General features: G+C 38.3%; 1 protein-coding gene across 1 annotated transcript in view; it reads left to right on the top strand.

Moving 5' to 3' along the window:
- Positions 1–16,251, top strand: part of PLEKHH2 (pleckstrin homology, MyTH4 and FERM domain containing H2) — a 110,092-nt gene that overhangs the window by 88,940 nt on the left and 4,901 nt on the right. Inside the window, exons 22-28 of the mRNA XM_066378388.1 lie at positions 123–300; positions 1,220–1,375; positions 4,216–4,313; positions 8,971–9,112; positions 12,862–13,007; positions 13,968–14,097; positions 14,862–14,948. Of these exons, the coding sequence (XP_066234485.1) occupies positions 123–300; positions 1,220–1,375; positions 4,216–4,313; positions 8,971–9,112; positions 12,862–13,007; positions 13,968–14,097; positions 14,862–14,948 (937 nt within the window). The remainder of the gene's footprint in view (positions 1–122; positions 301–1,219; positions 1,376–4,215; positions 4,314–8,970; positions 9,113–12,861; positions 13,008–13,967; positions 14,098–14,861; positions 14,949–16,251) is intronic.

Here is a 16,251-nt window from a genome sequence, read left to right as displayed (position 1 = left end):
GTCAGAATGATGATAATATATTATAATAATGTACACCAAGAAAAGCTTCCTTAATGGTTTTATAAATATGTTTGTCTTAATTAAATTTATGCTTAGACTTTATCTTAAGTTTTGTGTTATAGGACAGAATTTGGAAAATATGCCATTTATTGCCAGCGATGTGTAGAAAGAACACAACAAAATGGAGATCGAGAAGCAAGACCCTCAAGAATGGAAATTCTTTCAACCCTTCTTCGAAACCCGTATCATCATTCTTTGCCCTTCAGTATCCCTGTGCACTTCATGAATGGGATATATCAGGTAGGTTAGACTTTCTTCACGTTTCATGAAGAAAACATGCTTAGCCTAGAGTCCTATGTGTAACCTCTGAGCAACAGAAAAATGAAACTGTCCGCCTACCTTTGTCAGCAGCTGGCATTGATAAACTCACTAATATATTAGATCTGTGTCAAAACAGTTGAGTTTTGAAACAGCTTTACTAAAAAGAATTCATATTAAAAACAAATCTATACTGAACCAAATAAGGGAGGATTTTCCTGCCATTACAGTTCTGATGGAGATAAACAAAAATACTTTGGTTGAGGTCACCAGTGCATCTACTAGGTGAGGAAATAATTACTAACATCGGGTATGTATGCGTTCTGTCACTTGAAAGTCTCCCAATCTTGGAAATGATCTGGGAAACCTACGTGAGCTCTCCCAACTCTCAGATCTAGATGCTCGCTTATTAAGTAAAGCAAACATTTTCCAAAGCTACCAATTAGTCTTTGTAGCCATAAGCCTTTTATCACAGAATCCAGATACTGAGCTGCATAGTAAAGAAACAAACATTAAATGCATGAAAGTCCACTTGTTTTTAAGTACAGTTCTTGTTTATTTTTTCATTTGCTTGAAGATTACATATTGTACTGTGTTCTTGGTTTGTTTTTAATGAGTAGGCATAATATCTCTGCAAAATATTTACAGCTGTCAAACAATCTGCCTATTTTGAATTCATATCAGTTGGCTGAAGCCAAGATTTGTGAATTCTTACAGCAAGTTAACTAAGACAACATTCATTTCCTCCAGTGGCACTTTGGGAGAAAAAAAGTTTAAAGCACCCAGATAAATACATGTTAGCATTAATCATGCATCAAGTATGTCCCATTTCCCCCCTGAAATCTAAGTTTGAAATGTACATACTTTTTATTCAGAAGACGACTTTGTTATTTCCGCTTAGGTGGTTGGATTTGATGCATCCACCACAGTGGAAGAATTTTTGAATACTTTGAACCAGGACACAGGAATGAGGAAGCCAACACAGTCTGGATTTGCATTGTTCACCGATGATCCTTCCGGGAGAGATTTAGAGCATTGTGTTCAAGGAAATATCAAGGTAAAACCAAGTCCTTCTAAGGAAGCAAACAGCAGAGAAGCTACTATTTGCTATTTACAGCAAGTTTAGTTCAGGAGTTCTACAAAAATTTAAGCAGTCTAATATTCACAATAAAACAAAATTGCAAGCCTGACCAGGTGGTGGCGAAGTAGATGGAGCATCTGACTGGGACATAGAAGATCCAGGTTTGAAATCCCAAGGTCGCTGGCTTCAGTGTGGGCTCATCTGGTCTGAGCAAGGCTCACCAGCTTGAGCTCGGGGTCGCTGGCTTGAGCAAGGGGTCACTCAGTCTGCTGTAGCCCCCCTAGTCATGGCACATATGAGAAAGCAATGAACAACTAAGATGCTGCAACGAAGAACTGATGCTTCTCATCTCTCTCCCTTCCTTTCTGTCTGTCCCTATTTGTCCCTCTCTCTGTCTCTATCACAAAAGAAAAAACAAGTTGCAAGACTCCATTGAAGCTGTAGAATTCTTAATATACAATCTGCACACACATACAACACATACACACACTCCACATTAAAGAGAGGAAAAGGATAACACTGGAAATATGGAAATAAAACCCTAAATATTAGGGTAATATGGACAGAGGTATGGAAGCTCCGATAGAATTGCTTTCCATTTTATTCATTCCCTCAGCAATATTTATTGAACTATTTACTGTGTCCCAGGAGCTGGACTAGACCCTGTGCAGTATACACAGAAGTATCAGACATAGTCCCTGCCCACAGCAAATTTATAATTTGCTTGGGGAAGAGCAGTCTTACACACTGATAACTTGAAACTAGAATTGAGAATGATCAATGTTTTGTTTTGTGGTTTTTTTTTTGTATTTTTCTGAAGCTGGAAACGGGGAGAGACAGTCAGACAGACTCCCGCATGCGCCCGACCGGGATCCACCCAGCACGCCCACCAGGGGCGATGCTCTGCCCACCAGGGGGTGATGCTCTGCCCCTCCGGGGCGTTGCTCTGTTGCAACCAGAGCCACTCTAGCGCCTGGGGCAGAGGCCAAGGAGCCATCCCCAGCACCCGGGCCATCTTTGCTCCAGTGGAGCCTCGGCTGCGGGAAGGGAAGAGAGAGACAGAGAGGAAGGAGAGGGGGAGGGGTGGAGAAGCAGATGGGCGCTTCTCCTGTGTGCCCTGGCCGGGAATTGAACCTGGGACTTCTGCATGCCAGGCCGACGCTCTACCACTGAGCCAACCGGCCAGGGCCGAGAGTGATCAATGTTTTAAGAGTGTTGTAAACATTCCACAGAGGGAGAAATTCAGCTCAGCATTGGAAATTAGAAGAAGATCCCAACTTGGCTTTGAGGGATGGGTAGAAAATGGACCTATGGAAATAAAGAAAGGATTCCAGACATGAAGAAAATCATGAGCAAAGACGGAATTGGAAGATTTTTAAATGGTCTTTTCCAGCTCATAATAAAATAACTTCAATAAAGTCTCTAGTGATGACAACAATTAAAAATACAGCATTACAAGGGGGAGGGGAGAAAAGGGGTGTAAATAGGGACACAGGGGTAGGGGGTGAGGTTGTTATATTCATTAGGACACTTAAATCCATGTTAACACAATAAATTAAAATTAATTTTAAAATTATATACTGAAAAGATAAAAAAATACATAAATAAAAATAAATTCTAATTAGATTGAGGTAATAAATTGTCCAAAGGCAAAACATATATATATATTACATATATATATATTACATATATATATATATAATTACAAATCCAGAAGGAACCTTAGAGAAATAAAAATTTACAAGTGAGGAAACTGAGGCCCAGAGCAGGAAATGATTTACCCCAAATCAAACAGCTGGAGCTGGGTTGGACCCTTCCTTACTCGATGTGGTCATTGATTGCTCTTGGGAATAAGTGCCTCGTCATGAGGCAGGGTAGTTCAGAGATATGGAGATGACAGAATTAGGGCAGAGTAGGGTAAGAACTAGATTTCTAAGTAATAGCTGACAGGTTTAGAGCAAATGCAACATCAGTAACTCCCAAAGCCGAGCTCCACTTGCAAAACAACCTGTTGGGGCCTCCTGTTGAAGCTCATATTTAGTTCATTAGGGGCTTTGGTTAATAGATGCGGTTTTTCCCCACACTCTTCTACTGCATATTGAGAAATCCAGATAAATGAATGTCTTTTTTTTTTCCTCCTCAGCTCCAAGTGTATCCTGTTCAATTCAACAAATCAAAAAGTACATTTTTGAGACAGACATTCCTAGAACAAACACTATTGTTACTACATTACTCAAGAAGATAAGTTAGCTTTTTTGGCTGACTTGAGCTGAGTAAATATCAGTATCAGGGGCTTTGGTGAATAACTGCTTAGCACATAGTTTTGAAATCTTTTATTTATTATTTCTGTAAATGATCACTTAAATAAAGAAACATTATTTGGTCCCTGAAGAATTTTAGTTCTCTCTCAATCAAAGAATCTTAAGATTGTAGTCCAGATTTCTTTGGTATGACTTCAGTTATTCCAATCTATAAACTCAGAAGGTAGAAAAGTTGCTTCTTCAGTGAGTAAATCATGAAAAAATTTCTGGAATCCTCTCATTTCCAGTTTCATGCAGTCCTTCATTAAGATTCCTTTTTTAGAAAAAAAATGCATCGCCACAGTCCAGAGTTAATATGTATCCGAGAGGATAAGTGGACCAAGGAGCAAGTTGTAATTAAATCCTAAACACAAGAGCTGCTCATAAGCTTGAAACAAAAAACTTCAGTTCATTTGGTTTGATCACATTAATTGGAAGTTTTTTTCGGTTTACTTGTCTTCAAAATATAGCAATTGGAAAAGTATTACAAATTTCTGTTTTTCACTTTCCTTCTAGATTTGTGACATTATTTCTAAGTGGGAACAGGCTTCCAAAGAACAGCAGCCTGGGAAATGGGAAGGTACGAGAACTGTTCGTCTCACTTATAAAAACAGGTGTGTAATACCATTGCCAGATGCCGGAGGAGGAATACACACTGATCTTTAAATCATGCACCTACAATTTAATTTCCTACTGGAGACTTAAAAGTTATATTTACTTGTATTTTTTTCTACAAATGATAACTCTACTGCAGGAAGAAACTGTCACATAAAATTTTATTCCTGATTCTTGTCCCTTAATATCATGAATAATTATATTTTATAAAAATATGCCTTTGCACAAAGATGAGAAGAAAACTTACAGGAAAAAAATAGCTATTGTCTAAGCATGGGTGAATTTTTCACTTTCAAATTTTTCTTTAACACTATTACTACATTTTTCATCAAGACTAAGCACTACACATCTAAGTTACCCAAGCCTTTTTAAAGTGATATAGTCATAATCATTCATTCTCATTCTTTCATAAATTTCTCTATCTCTTAGTATATATTAAGCTTAAACTATAAGCCAGGCATATAGCTAGATGCTCTGGATAAAATAATAATAAAAACACACACAGTCCCTGATCTTTTGGAATTTACAGGCTGACGAGAAAGACAGTTGTTAGTCATACAATAACTCGAATGAATCTATAATTACACATTAAGTTCTTTGAAAGGGAAGAATGTGGTTCTGTGAGCACGTGACCAGAAGCCTGACCTAGACTGGAGCCATCGGGAGGCTCCGAGGAAATGATGCTCACGTCAAGGTCAGAAGAGGGCTGAGTGGGAGCATTAACATGGGTAGAGAAGAATGTTCCAAAGTCTGTAAATGGAGGTTTCTCGCTGTTTTAGAAATTCTTAAAAAGCCCCCGTGGGCTACAGCATATACCTTCACAATAGATACAGTTTTAATATATTTTTGGCATAAGGTTGGAAACTAGATTTCCTTCCTCTCTCTCTTTTTTTGATCCTTTCTTCTATGTAGACGGTAAGTACTTAATAAGTAGTGTTCACTGGCCCGACCATATTAACAATCTCAAAAAAAAGGTATTTTGCTGAGGTTTTCTTTAGCTCTTTTATCCCATAAAATTAAGAATCTAAACTCTCAGACCAAGGACCTGGTGGAATTAGCAGTGTAGAACTGACTTCTTTCCGAGGCCTTCTTTTGGAATGTAAGAAGTAAAGGCAGAAGTATCATATAAATTATGTACTTGCCTTTGATTCAGTTCAGGATTTTTTTCTAATAACGTATCCCACAGAAATACCCACATAATTGGGCAAGAGTATTCAGTATTTCCAACACCTTCTTTATCATATTTTTTAGAATAATGAAACATAAGTGTGTTGTGGGAGGGGAAGGAGTTACAGTATATCAGCTAACAGGGGCAGTGGAATGAATATGGTGAACTAGTATTTGGACTCCTCTCACACTGTCGGCCCCTGAAGGCCCACAGTTTGAACGGGCTCTTCTGACCCAGACAATGCTGGTTGTGAGCCATTGGAACTTCCCTATTCAGGGGGCTCATGAGCAAGAATTCTGAGTACATGAGAAGGTGACTATTAAGCTTTGGTATCTAAGGTTTAAAAATCATGCTTTTCTAGAAATAAGCAAGATTACTTAGATAATGGAAATCTAATAGGCTGTACTCCTGGAGGACCTTGTTTCCACTGATGACAGCCTTTACGCATGGCCCTTTGGTGACTGGAAGAGCAGCAGGCCAGAAGACGTGGAGCTTTCTATGATGGGTTTAGTTCTGGCATCGCTGGAACAGTGATTCTCAACGTGTGGGCCCTGAGCTGGCAGCTTCAGCATCACACGGACACACAATAGAAATACAAATTAATCAAGACGCACTTCTAACTTAATGAGTCGGTCTCTGGAGTAGGACCCGGGAGTCTGTGTGTTAACAACTCTCCAGGTGACTCTTATGCAGGATGGGTTTTGAGAAGCACTGATCTAGAGGTCCTCAGTGCTGCCCCTGCCTCTTGAGCTTGCCTGGGAGAAGGGAGCCCGCTCCTAGACCTGGCCTGCTATGCATCTCTATGCAGAAGAGGTTTGGGAATTCTCATTTGGTTTTGTTGGCACTAAATGGAATTACTTTCATGTCTAAGACTATTTCTAATAATGCATACTTATTGAATGCTTATTTAATACATACTAATTCTGCATACGATGGCTACATTTGGAAACAAAATTATATTTGGTTGAAATGGAGAAACGTGATCTGAAAGACACAGATAAGAATAATGCTCCAGTGGCAAACACCACTAGAAAGGACAAAGAGAGTCATGAATATCACATAATGAAGATTGCCTTGTTAAAAAAACACACCAAAAAATATGACACTAACTTTGACATCAGAAAAGAAGCAACTTGAACAGAAGGTTTAATTTTTAACAGAAATCTGAAATGACTAGGTAGCCACAGCAATGGGAAAGTACTGTTTCTAAATATGGTCTTGCTTTGCATATGTGTATAAATAGCTTAGACAAGGAGCCCTAGCTCTCAGTGACACAGTTAGGAAGGGAACTGGCTGTGACCTACTGTGCAGCCACAGGCTAGCAGCACTGTAATAAAAACCAAAAGACCAGCTCTTTATCATAGAATTTTAATTTATATTTAGTAAGCTATGGAACGTTAATTATTTAGATTCAGGGGTTAAAGATCTAATGAATAAGTTTTAAACTTGTTCTCATAGATGACCACTTGTAAACTAATGTTTAAATTCTATGCATATTTAAGCTGCTTATTTAATTAGGTTTCTTACTGTGTATTTGACCTTGCAAAGCCAAGGCATGTTTTTAACAGAACAAAACTGGCAAGCATCCTTCCCTGAAGAGGACAACTCTTCCTCACCCCTCTGAAATAAAAGATCATTTTCTGTGGTCCTTTGACGTTACTGTTTTCTGGAGTATAGCTTAACATTCCCGCCCCTGCCACCTTTAGCTGATTGTAGGAGTGCCTATAGCCATCGGCTTCTAAGCCAAGAAGCATCTCGGCAGGTTGTCTAATTTATCCTATTTTTTCCAGCTATGATAACACCCAAAAAAACTCCAGCATTAAGAGATTCTTACAATTCTAAATACTTCTAGAGAAGAATGCTACCGCCACTACCGCTAATGACAATAACCAACAATTATAGAGCACTTACACACACCAGACCCTGTGCTGAGCTCTTTTTATGAATCCTCTCATGTAATACTATCAGTGCCCCCATGAAGTAGTATTATTGTCGTCTCTATCACTTAGATCAGGAAGCTGCAAGCTTTAGAGAGTTAAGTCAGTTGACCAAGGCTACAGAAAGGGGATTCTTTCAACTTTTTTGACAAATAATTCCCATATTTAGCAATTCTCACTACCATCCATTTACCCATTCATGGAGTAAATAAACATCTGTTTAGTGTCAGCCAGGCCTTGTGGAAGCCCAGGGGACTCAAAGGTGAATAGAATTTCCCCTGCCAGTTAACAATTTGTCATTATGCAGTGGCATGTAAAAATATGGGGCTTAACATTTGTTTTCAGGAAGCCACTCTGAATGACTGTCCAGAACAGTGATTCTTAAGCTGGGGTGGGTCAGAAGAATTTTCAGAATCATGGAGGAGAGCTTTTCAGAATAAAATACCCCCACCTCATGCTTCCTGTGCGATTCTGGCCTGCCGCCCTCTCAGTCCTTGCTACTTGAGATAATTACGCCAGAGATGCTGTAACTGATGGCAGTGTGGCCTCTGCCTCAAGTGTACAGGGAGAAATAGGCTGAAAGTTCCATTGGAGCCAATTGGGCACACACGTTGAATTGAAATTTCCCTGTTCCTGCCACGGTGTGGTCATAATGATATTAAAGCATGTCAATGTGTTGCTTACCCACTCCACTGTCCCAGCGTGTACAGCGCCCCAGGCCTGATCTGCAGCCTAAGGTCAGAGCCCCAGAAATCTCACCTCTAAAGAAATAGCCTAGTGAATAAATAAAGAGGGTCACTGAACTGATGAAGTGCGGGGCAAACAAAAGCCATGTCATATCGCCCCGGAGGGGCAGAGCATCGCCCCCTGGTGGGCAGAGCGTCGCCCCCTGGTGGGCGTGCCGGGTGGATCCCGGTCGGATGCATGCGGGAGTCTGTCTGACTGTCTCTCCCCGTTTCCAGCTTCAGAAAAATACAAAAAAAAAAAAAAAAAAAAAGCCATGTCATATTTCAACAGCGAACAATAACATGTAAACTATTTTTGAGCTCCTTATGAGAATGTGGCCAAAAGAATGTCAAAACATCTACATGGACAAATATTATCTTTTAGATTCCAAGGGTAAACTGCCTCCCTCCAATCTGATGTTGATTTTGAATTGAAACCTTCCTTTCCTATTCCCTGGTATGTCCAAGGTATTTAGGAAATATGAATGTTTTGAAAATTGGGTGTAGACAGCCCATTGAAATGAAGGTTACATCAGCAGTCCCCATAAGAAAGGGCATATTTAATTTCACTCTGTCTTATTTCCTTCCTTAGTAACATCAGGACTTGGTATTTCAGGGCATAAAAAATAGCAGAGAAGTATTTCTCAACCTCAACCTCAAAGCAGTTTTTCCTCAGTTTGCTGAAAATGTTTTCTAGAACAGAAACAGAAGTCATTAACAGATTGTAATGATTTAAGTTTGTATCACATAGAGAACTATGTTAGAGCAACCCTTTCTTCTTTTGTGAGAATTTCACTTAATGAAAAATTTTCTCTATTTTTTGCAGACTGTATTTCTCCGTGCAAGCTCGTGGAGAGACCGATAGAGAAAAGTTGCTGTTAATGTATCAGACAAATGACCAAATAATAAATGGACTTTTTCCTCTAAGCAAGGACCTAGCATTAGAAATGGCGGCTCTTTTAGCTCAGGTAACTTCCATGTTTTACAGAGTATTATTTTGTAAAGATAAAATACTAATTTCAACATTGATTTAAATGTAGTAAAACAGTATACAGTACCTTTAGCAATTTTTTAAATTCATTTTGCTATGATTAACACCTTAAAAATTACAAGCATTATAATTACTGTTTGACTCGAAATTGCTGACCATTGCAGTGATATGGAATGAGACAGTATTCCATAGAGGGAACCTAGTTTTTTAATTATCTTGAAAGTATACTCCTAGGCCTTGCATTTAATAGAGGAGTTTAATGAGTACACAGCTGTGGGGCTAAGGACGCCACGCTGAAATCGCCCTCTGATCTACTAGGAATCAGTGTTTTAAAACTAACGCACTTTCTTTTATTTACCTGTTGTATTGAGTAGGATTAAGTTCAGGCTTCTCTAAAAACACACACATGAAATTAATAGTGACAGTCAAAATAGGAGTACATTTGTCTCTTACATAGAGAGACAGGCAGGCCGGTGCCTCTCCAAAGTCATTAGGGGCATGAGCTTCATCCTGATCTCCACTCTGCTGTCCCTGGCGTGTCATCTTCATGGTCCTGGAGATCTGCCAGAGCTCCAGCTATTACATCAGTGTTCCAGGCATCAGACAGGAGGAAGGGCTGAAGGAGAGAATGTTCTCCACATTGGGGGAATTCTCCAGCAGATCCACAGAACAGTTCCATGTATGTCTCTCTGGCCAAAACTTAGTCACATGGCCTTGCCAATCCATGAAAGAGACTGGAGAAGGTAGTCTTACCTCTTAGGCATCCCTTTTTGCCTCCTCTTCCTGAAACATCTCAGTCCCCATCCTTTTACTTAACTTCAGCTTATTCTTTAATTTTTATCTTAGGTGTTACTTATTCCAGGAAACCTGGAATTCGGCCTTGGTGGGTTAAATGTTCCTCTTGGGGTTTCTGCAACGTCCTGTGCAGATCTATTACTGTCCTGACTTCAGTGGCTTGTTATCATTTGTTTGTTTCTGCTTTGGACCCTCTAACAGTGACCTTCCTTAGGGCAAGTGCTGTCCCTATTCATCGTCATATCTCACACAGTGCCTTACACTTAGTCCATTATCCATAAATGTCTTCAATGAATGAATAGTAAGTAGATCATTTAGTTTACTTTTATAATAATTTTATGGTTATGCAAAGTTTAAAGCATTAGTGCTACACTGAGTGTTCCCTTTCTGCAAGTAATAAAAAGTGAGGAAAAGAGAAATAGGTTCCATATTTTCTTAGTGATAGAATTAAGAATGATTTCCTACCACATGCCATTCTAGGTTTTAATCCTCTAATGCAGTGGTCCCCAATCCCCGGGCCGCAGACTGGTACCGGTCCATGGGCCATTTGGTACCGGTCTGCAGAGAAAGAATAAATAACTTACATTATTTTTGTTTTATTTATATTTAAGTCTGAATTATTTTTTATTTTTTAAAAATGACCAGATTCCCTCTGTTACATCTGTCTAAGACTCACTCTTGTCGCTTGTCTCATAAGTTTGACAATTATATTTAAAAATACCACAGTTTTTACGCCGGTCGCATAATTTTATTTTGTGCATTTATCCATCCCACCCTAAAGGCTGGTCTGTGAAAATATTTTCTGACATTAAACCGGTCCATGGCCCAAAAAAGGTTGGGGACCACTGCTCTAAAGGCATGGATCCTTTGCTAAAATCACTCTCATTTTTACTACACTTTAAGTTAGTTTTCTTACTTTAACTTTTAATTTTGTCAAGAAAGCTTCTCCAAGAAAAATTATAAAATACTCTGGAGATAGGTACTTCTAACACTTTTTTAAGTGAATACGAGGAAAGGATAGAAAGGTAAGACCATACACCTAGAAAATTCTGAGCACATTACTAAAAAAGATAACTTCTCCATCTAGAAAAGGAAAAAGCTTTTCACTTTTCTTTAGAGTAGTGTTTGTGAAGATAAATTAAATAAAGAAATATGAGTTCTGTTGAAGAAAACAGTTATTTCTGTTGTAGATTCGAATATATGTAGGTCCTTGCTGGTATTGTCAGCCTTAATCAGGAATCCTTGGAGCTGACAGTTCACTGTTGTACGTCGAGTCTAGTAAGGCATCATGTTGATGTGAGGCATGATGGGAATAGTCTGAGTTGATTTTGAGTTATTCTCCAAACTTGACTGTGCTCATTCTGTGCCACACAATATGCCAGGCTTCAGAGCAGGGAGACACTAAGCTTGGAGATACCACTGTAGACCCTGAAGAGGCAAGGCTTTCTTGAATGGCCTACTATTTTTATAACTGTTGTTTGTCCAACTGCGGTATGCTTGAAGGTTAAACTCTGGTCTCAGGTTTCACAGGTAGCTGTGCTGAGTATTATTATACTTAGTGATAGGGTGGGGGACAACAAAAAGCTTGCACTGGAGGAAAACATTTATTTGGTGTGAGAAATTAGGAAGGCTACCTGACCAGCTAGGAGATGGAGATGACAACTGAACAGCAAAGCCAAGATAAGACATCTACAAATAAGAGACTGGGTCAGAGAACCCAGAAAGGTATCAGAATAGACTATAAGGACAAAGCTCTGCTGAGGAATTTAGACAATAACTGGTCAGATTAAGAGCTAGGCAAGGGAAACCAACGGGATCAGAGTCTCAGAGGCTGGTTGTACTAATAGCTTACCTGGAGGCCAATGGCCCGTTTGAAATAGAGACCTGGGGCTTTGTAAGCACACCCAGTCTTGATGGAGCCCTCCGTCTACTTGTTGTGGAGTGTTACAGATGAGATGTGAATGTTCTGTAGGACATTCACCTGAACATCCCCCACCCAATTCGCTCCTTGAACCCTCCTCTGGTACCCTATACAAGGCATTTAACGCAGTTTATCACAAGTATTTGTTTATACTTCAGTATCCCTACTAGACAGTTAACTCTTTGAGGATAAAAACACTTGACTTTTTTCTCTCACAGATCACTCAGCACAGTGCCGATGTATAAAGGGGACTCAGTATAGGTTTGAGTGAATGAATGGGTGGGTAAGTGGATGGAGAGATGGATGGATGGGTAGTTGGGTCAGTGGGCAGGGGATGACATCTGTGTAGCCTGTTAATAGAGATAAGGAGTGAACACTCTTTTATTCGGGTAGAAGAGGGCTCTATTCCCAGGTAAACCAGAATAATAAAATAAGGGGATGAGTACAGTAAGATTTATGGAGAAAATTTAGGAAGAAAAGAATGAGAATATAGTTCTTGCTCCCATTATATTCAGTCAAGACCCTTAAAAAATTCAAGTAATACTTTTTTATGAGATTTCTCTTAGCTTTATAACTTTTCTTGTCTTTCATTTTTAACTTCTATTTTGCCTTATTATTATCAATTAAAACTGTACCTTACAATGAAAATGTTTCCTGTGCTGTAACAGACAATAGTAGAGCAGTGTGGCCTTTAATGACTACTGTGAGATGGTGATATTAACCTAGGATGGTTATTGTAGAAGTGGAACTGAAATGTTTAAGTTATACATTTTTTTTCAAAATTAGCATTCAACTGGAACTTAGATTTTAATAATAATACTTACATATGATTATAAATTTCATAATCACATAATCATGACAAGTAGATTTATATAGTACATGTAATTATACATTACAGTGTTATTGTATGTAATTATATATTATATTATAAGAATGTTTAGAAAGAATAAAACTGATTTTTTTAAACTTTTTTCAATATCCTGTATTTTCTCTTTTGGATTTCCAATTAGGTAGAGATTGGAGATTTTGAAAGGCCTTTTTCAACTCCAGCAGGGCATGTTACTAATCAGTGTAAAGCAAACCAAACTCTAAAACAAGTCATAGAGAAATTTTATCCTAAAAGGTATAGAGATGCCTCCTCTGAAGAACAGTTAAGGTAAGGAACTACTTGGGCTCTTGAAAGGCAGAGTCACACTTGTCTTTTGGTTGTATGTGTGTTTACTGTTATCATTTTTTAAATTTTTATAGGATTTATTGGGGAGATTTTTAAATAGTGTTGAATCCCAAGAAGTTATAGATTTTTAAATGTAAGGTATGACTAAAAGCATTAAAATCTAGATTTATTTTTTTAATTTTGTCTTAAATTGTAAGACCTACTTTTCATTTGATCTCATTCATTCTTGTCCAAATTAATCTTGCTAACAAATAAATAAAAAAATTAGTCAATAATATGTTTAATTTTATGATGTGATGTGTTTACCAATTATTTTCTCTCTTAGGATAGTCCATTGTAAATAAATTGTAATAAAAATAAACTATCATCTTACACAAGATTTTTCAATATGAAGTTTTAAATTAAACTCAACTAATTTAGAGTTTTGATTTTTGAGAGCATATTAAGAAATACTGGAGATTAAAAAATAGAAGAAATCCAGTTCACCATGAGCTTTTCCCAAACGGGAACACTTGAAAGCAGTCTTTTGACTGCATAGGATAAGTGGTTCTTAAGAGGCTTTCTCAATATCCAGCATCTTCCCAAGCCGAAAGTGGCAGTACCTAAAATTTCACTGTCGGGATTCATTTTTTAGTCTCAACTTCTTATACTTTTCTTTAAAACTGAAAATTACTTCCATAAGAAAATTATCTTAAAGTAATCTACACTAAGGTTTGATGTTAGCTAACCAGATGTTTAAAATGTCTCTGAAGTGGATGGGGCGCTGGAACCTGTGTCCTGCTGAGGGCACTAATCCTGGGAATCGGATGAAAGGAAACCTACAGAAAGGACAAGGGGGACAGTGGTTAGGTAGGAGTCACAGAATGTCAGCTTCACGCAGGTGATGCCTCGGGGTGCCAGTTATGTTTTTGCTCTTGTGTTTTTGTTCTTTTCTGTGTTTAGGCAGCTTTGCCAGCGGCTGTCAACCAGATGGATGGCCCTCCGGGGACACAGTGCTGCTGATTGTGTGCGGATTTACTTGACAGTAGCTCGGAAGTGGCCATTCTTTGGTGCCAAGTTGTTTCTTGCAAAAGTAAGAAAGAATGGGGGATAATTCAGTTCAGTAAAATAAAACAGGGGTAACAATAACCCCAGATTTATACAGTAAGCTTTTGAAAAGGAAATAAAGAAATTGACAATTTAAAAGAAAAACAATGAAGGGACACACTGAGAAAAAGGCAGAAAAGCCATCAGCTTCTCTATATCTTCTCCTCTGCACCACTTCCCCTCTCTTAAAGCATTTCTTCCATTCTTAGGCTCATCGTTAGACTGAAGACAGCTGAACTTTGCTTTCTTCTCTTCATTCATTCACCCGTTCACTCATTGACTCTCACTCATCTGCTCATTTATTTAGTAATTAATGAATTCTGTTTGTCAAACACTGAGCTAAGCTCTAGGGGATACATAAGTTCATGGTTTCAAATGGGTTGTACTCAAACTTCCAGGAACTCATGATCCAGTGTTGCAATAGGCCTGGGAACAACTAGTGTGTGGTGAATATGGCCAAGAGTGACACGAACAGAGTGCCACAGGGACACTGAGGATGGAGAGACTGACCCTGCCGGCAGGTAGATTAAGTAGCTCATCCGAGTGCACGCATTAATGAATGGCAATTTTGGGTCTCAAATCCAGGTGTCTTAGTATCATAGTCACGCTCTTTCCATTATGCAGCACTACTTCCTTCCCAAGAGAGATTTTTATTAAGCTGTTTCAAATGTTGCATTGCACTTAGGCTGGAAAATATTTCCTTAAGTTTGCTTAGCATTTATTACATAGGTTGTTTTCACCTCTTCATAGCCCACAACTCCATCATCACTTGGAAGTTCTTTCCTGTGGCTGGCGATACATGAGGATGGTTTAAGCATCTTAGAATACAACTCCATGGTAAGAGTAAATCCTCAGGTTATGCATTGAGTCAACTATTTCCATCACTCAGTGTACTGTAAACAGAAGGTATGATAGTTTAATTTGATTTTCTTCCTAATACCATAAATAAATAGTCATTTTACAAATACACAACCATGATTGCTTACAATTTAATCTTCTAAAAGAAGATTAGACAGGTTAGATACAGGCATACCTCAGAGATATTGCAGTTTGGTTCCAATAAAGTGAATATCACAATAAAGCAATGCACACAAAATTTTGGTTTCCCAGTGCATATAAAAGTTATGTTTACACTATACTGTAGTCTATTAAGTGTGCAATAGCATATGTCTAAAAACATGCACATACAATAATTAAAAAGTACTTTATTGCTAAAAAATGCTAACTATCATCGAAACCTTAGTGAATCATAATCCTTTTTACTGGTGGACAGTCTTACTTTCAGTTTGTAAAGAATGTGACCTCTCTGAGGCGCAATGAACCCGAAGCACAATAAAACAAGATGTGCCTGCACTGTGTGTGAGAAAAGTACTGAGGTAGTACGAATAAGTCGTAAGCATGGTTGTGTTAATAAAATGACCATTTATAGTGTTAGGAAGGTTGCATCCTGTGTAAAATAAAAAGATAAAAGATAAAATTAAAATAGAAATTTTAGTTACCGAAGTTTTAAGTTCAGTTTCAGTTAGCCTTCTGTAACAATTTCTGTAATTTCCTGTAATATCACTTATCAGGTCACATGTATCTACACAGCTTTTTATGTGTTTAAATGTAAAGATAAACTATGCTTTCTGTGTGTTGATTTATTTACTTCATATGTACCATAATACATAGTAAAAAAAATTTTTTTAACCTGGCAAGCAGAAATTGCTCAATTTTACCTGGTAGGTATAGTGGGCTCTCCTATCTGTGGATAGTCAGTGATCACTGAGAATTTTTTGGAAACCAAACTATTCTTTAAAGTCATAGTAAGTTTTTCCTTATAATTGCTAAAAATCCTTTTTTTTGAAGGAGTTTATACTTTTGAATGCCTTTTAGCTCTTTTTTTTTTTTTTTTACAGAGACAGAGAGTGAGTCAGAAAGAGGGATAGACAGGGACAGACAGGAACGGAGAGAGATGAGAAGCATCAATCATTAGTTTTTCATTGCGCATTGCAACACCTTAGTTGTTCATTGATTGCTTTCTCATACGTACCTTGACCGCGGGCCTTCAGCAGACCAAGTAACCCCTTGCTGGAGCCAGCGACCTTGGGTTCAAGCTGGTGGGCTTTTTTTTGCTCAAACCAGATGAGCCCGTGCTCAA

The sequence above is a fragment of the Saccopteryx leptura genome, chromosome 3 (genome assembly GCF_036850995.1).
Source record: "Saccopteryx leptura isolate mSacLep1 chromosome 3, mSacLep1_pri_phased_curated, whole genome shotgun sequence".
NCBI classification, from domain to species: Eukaryota; Metazoa; Chordata; class Mammalia; order Chiroptera; family Emballonuridae; genus Saccopteryx; species Saccopteryx leptura.
Note: the sequence above shows the minus strand (reverse complement) of the source record. Positions and strands in the feature narration are given on the sequence as shown.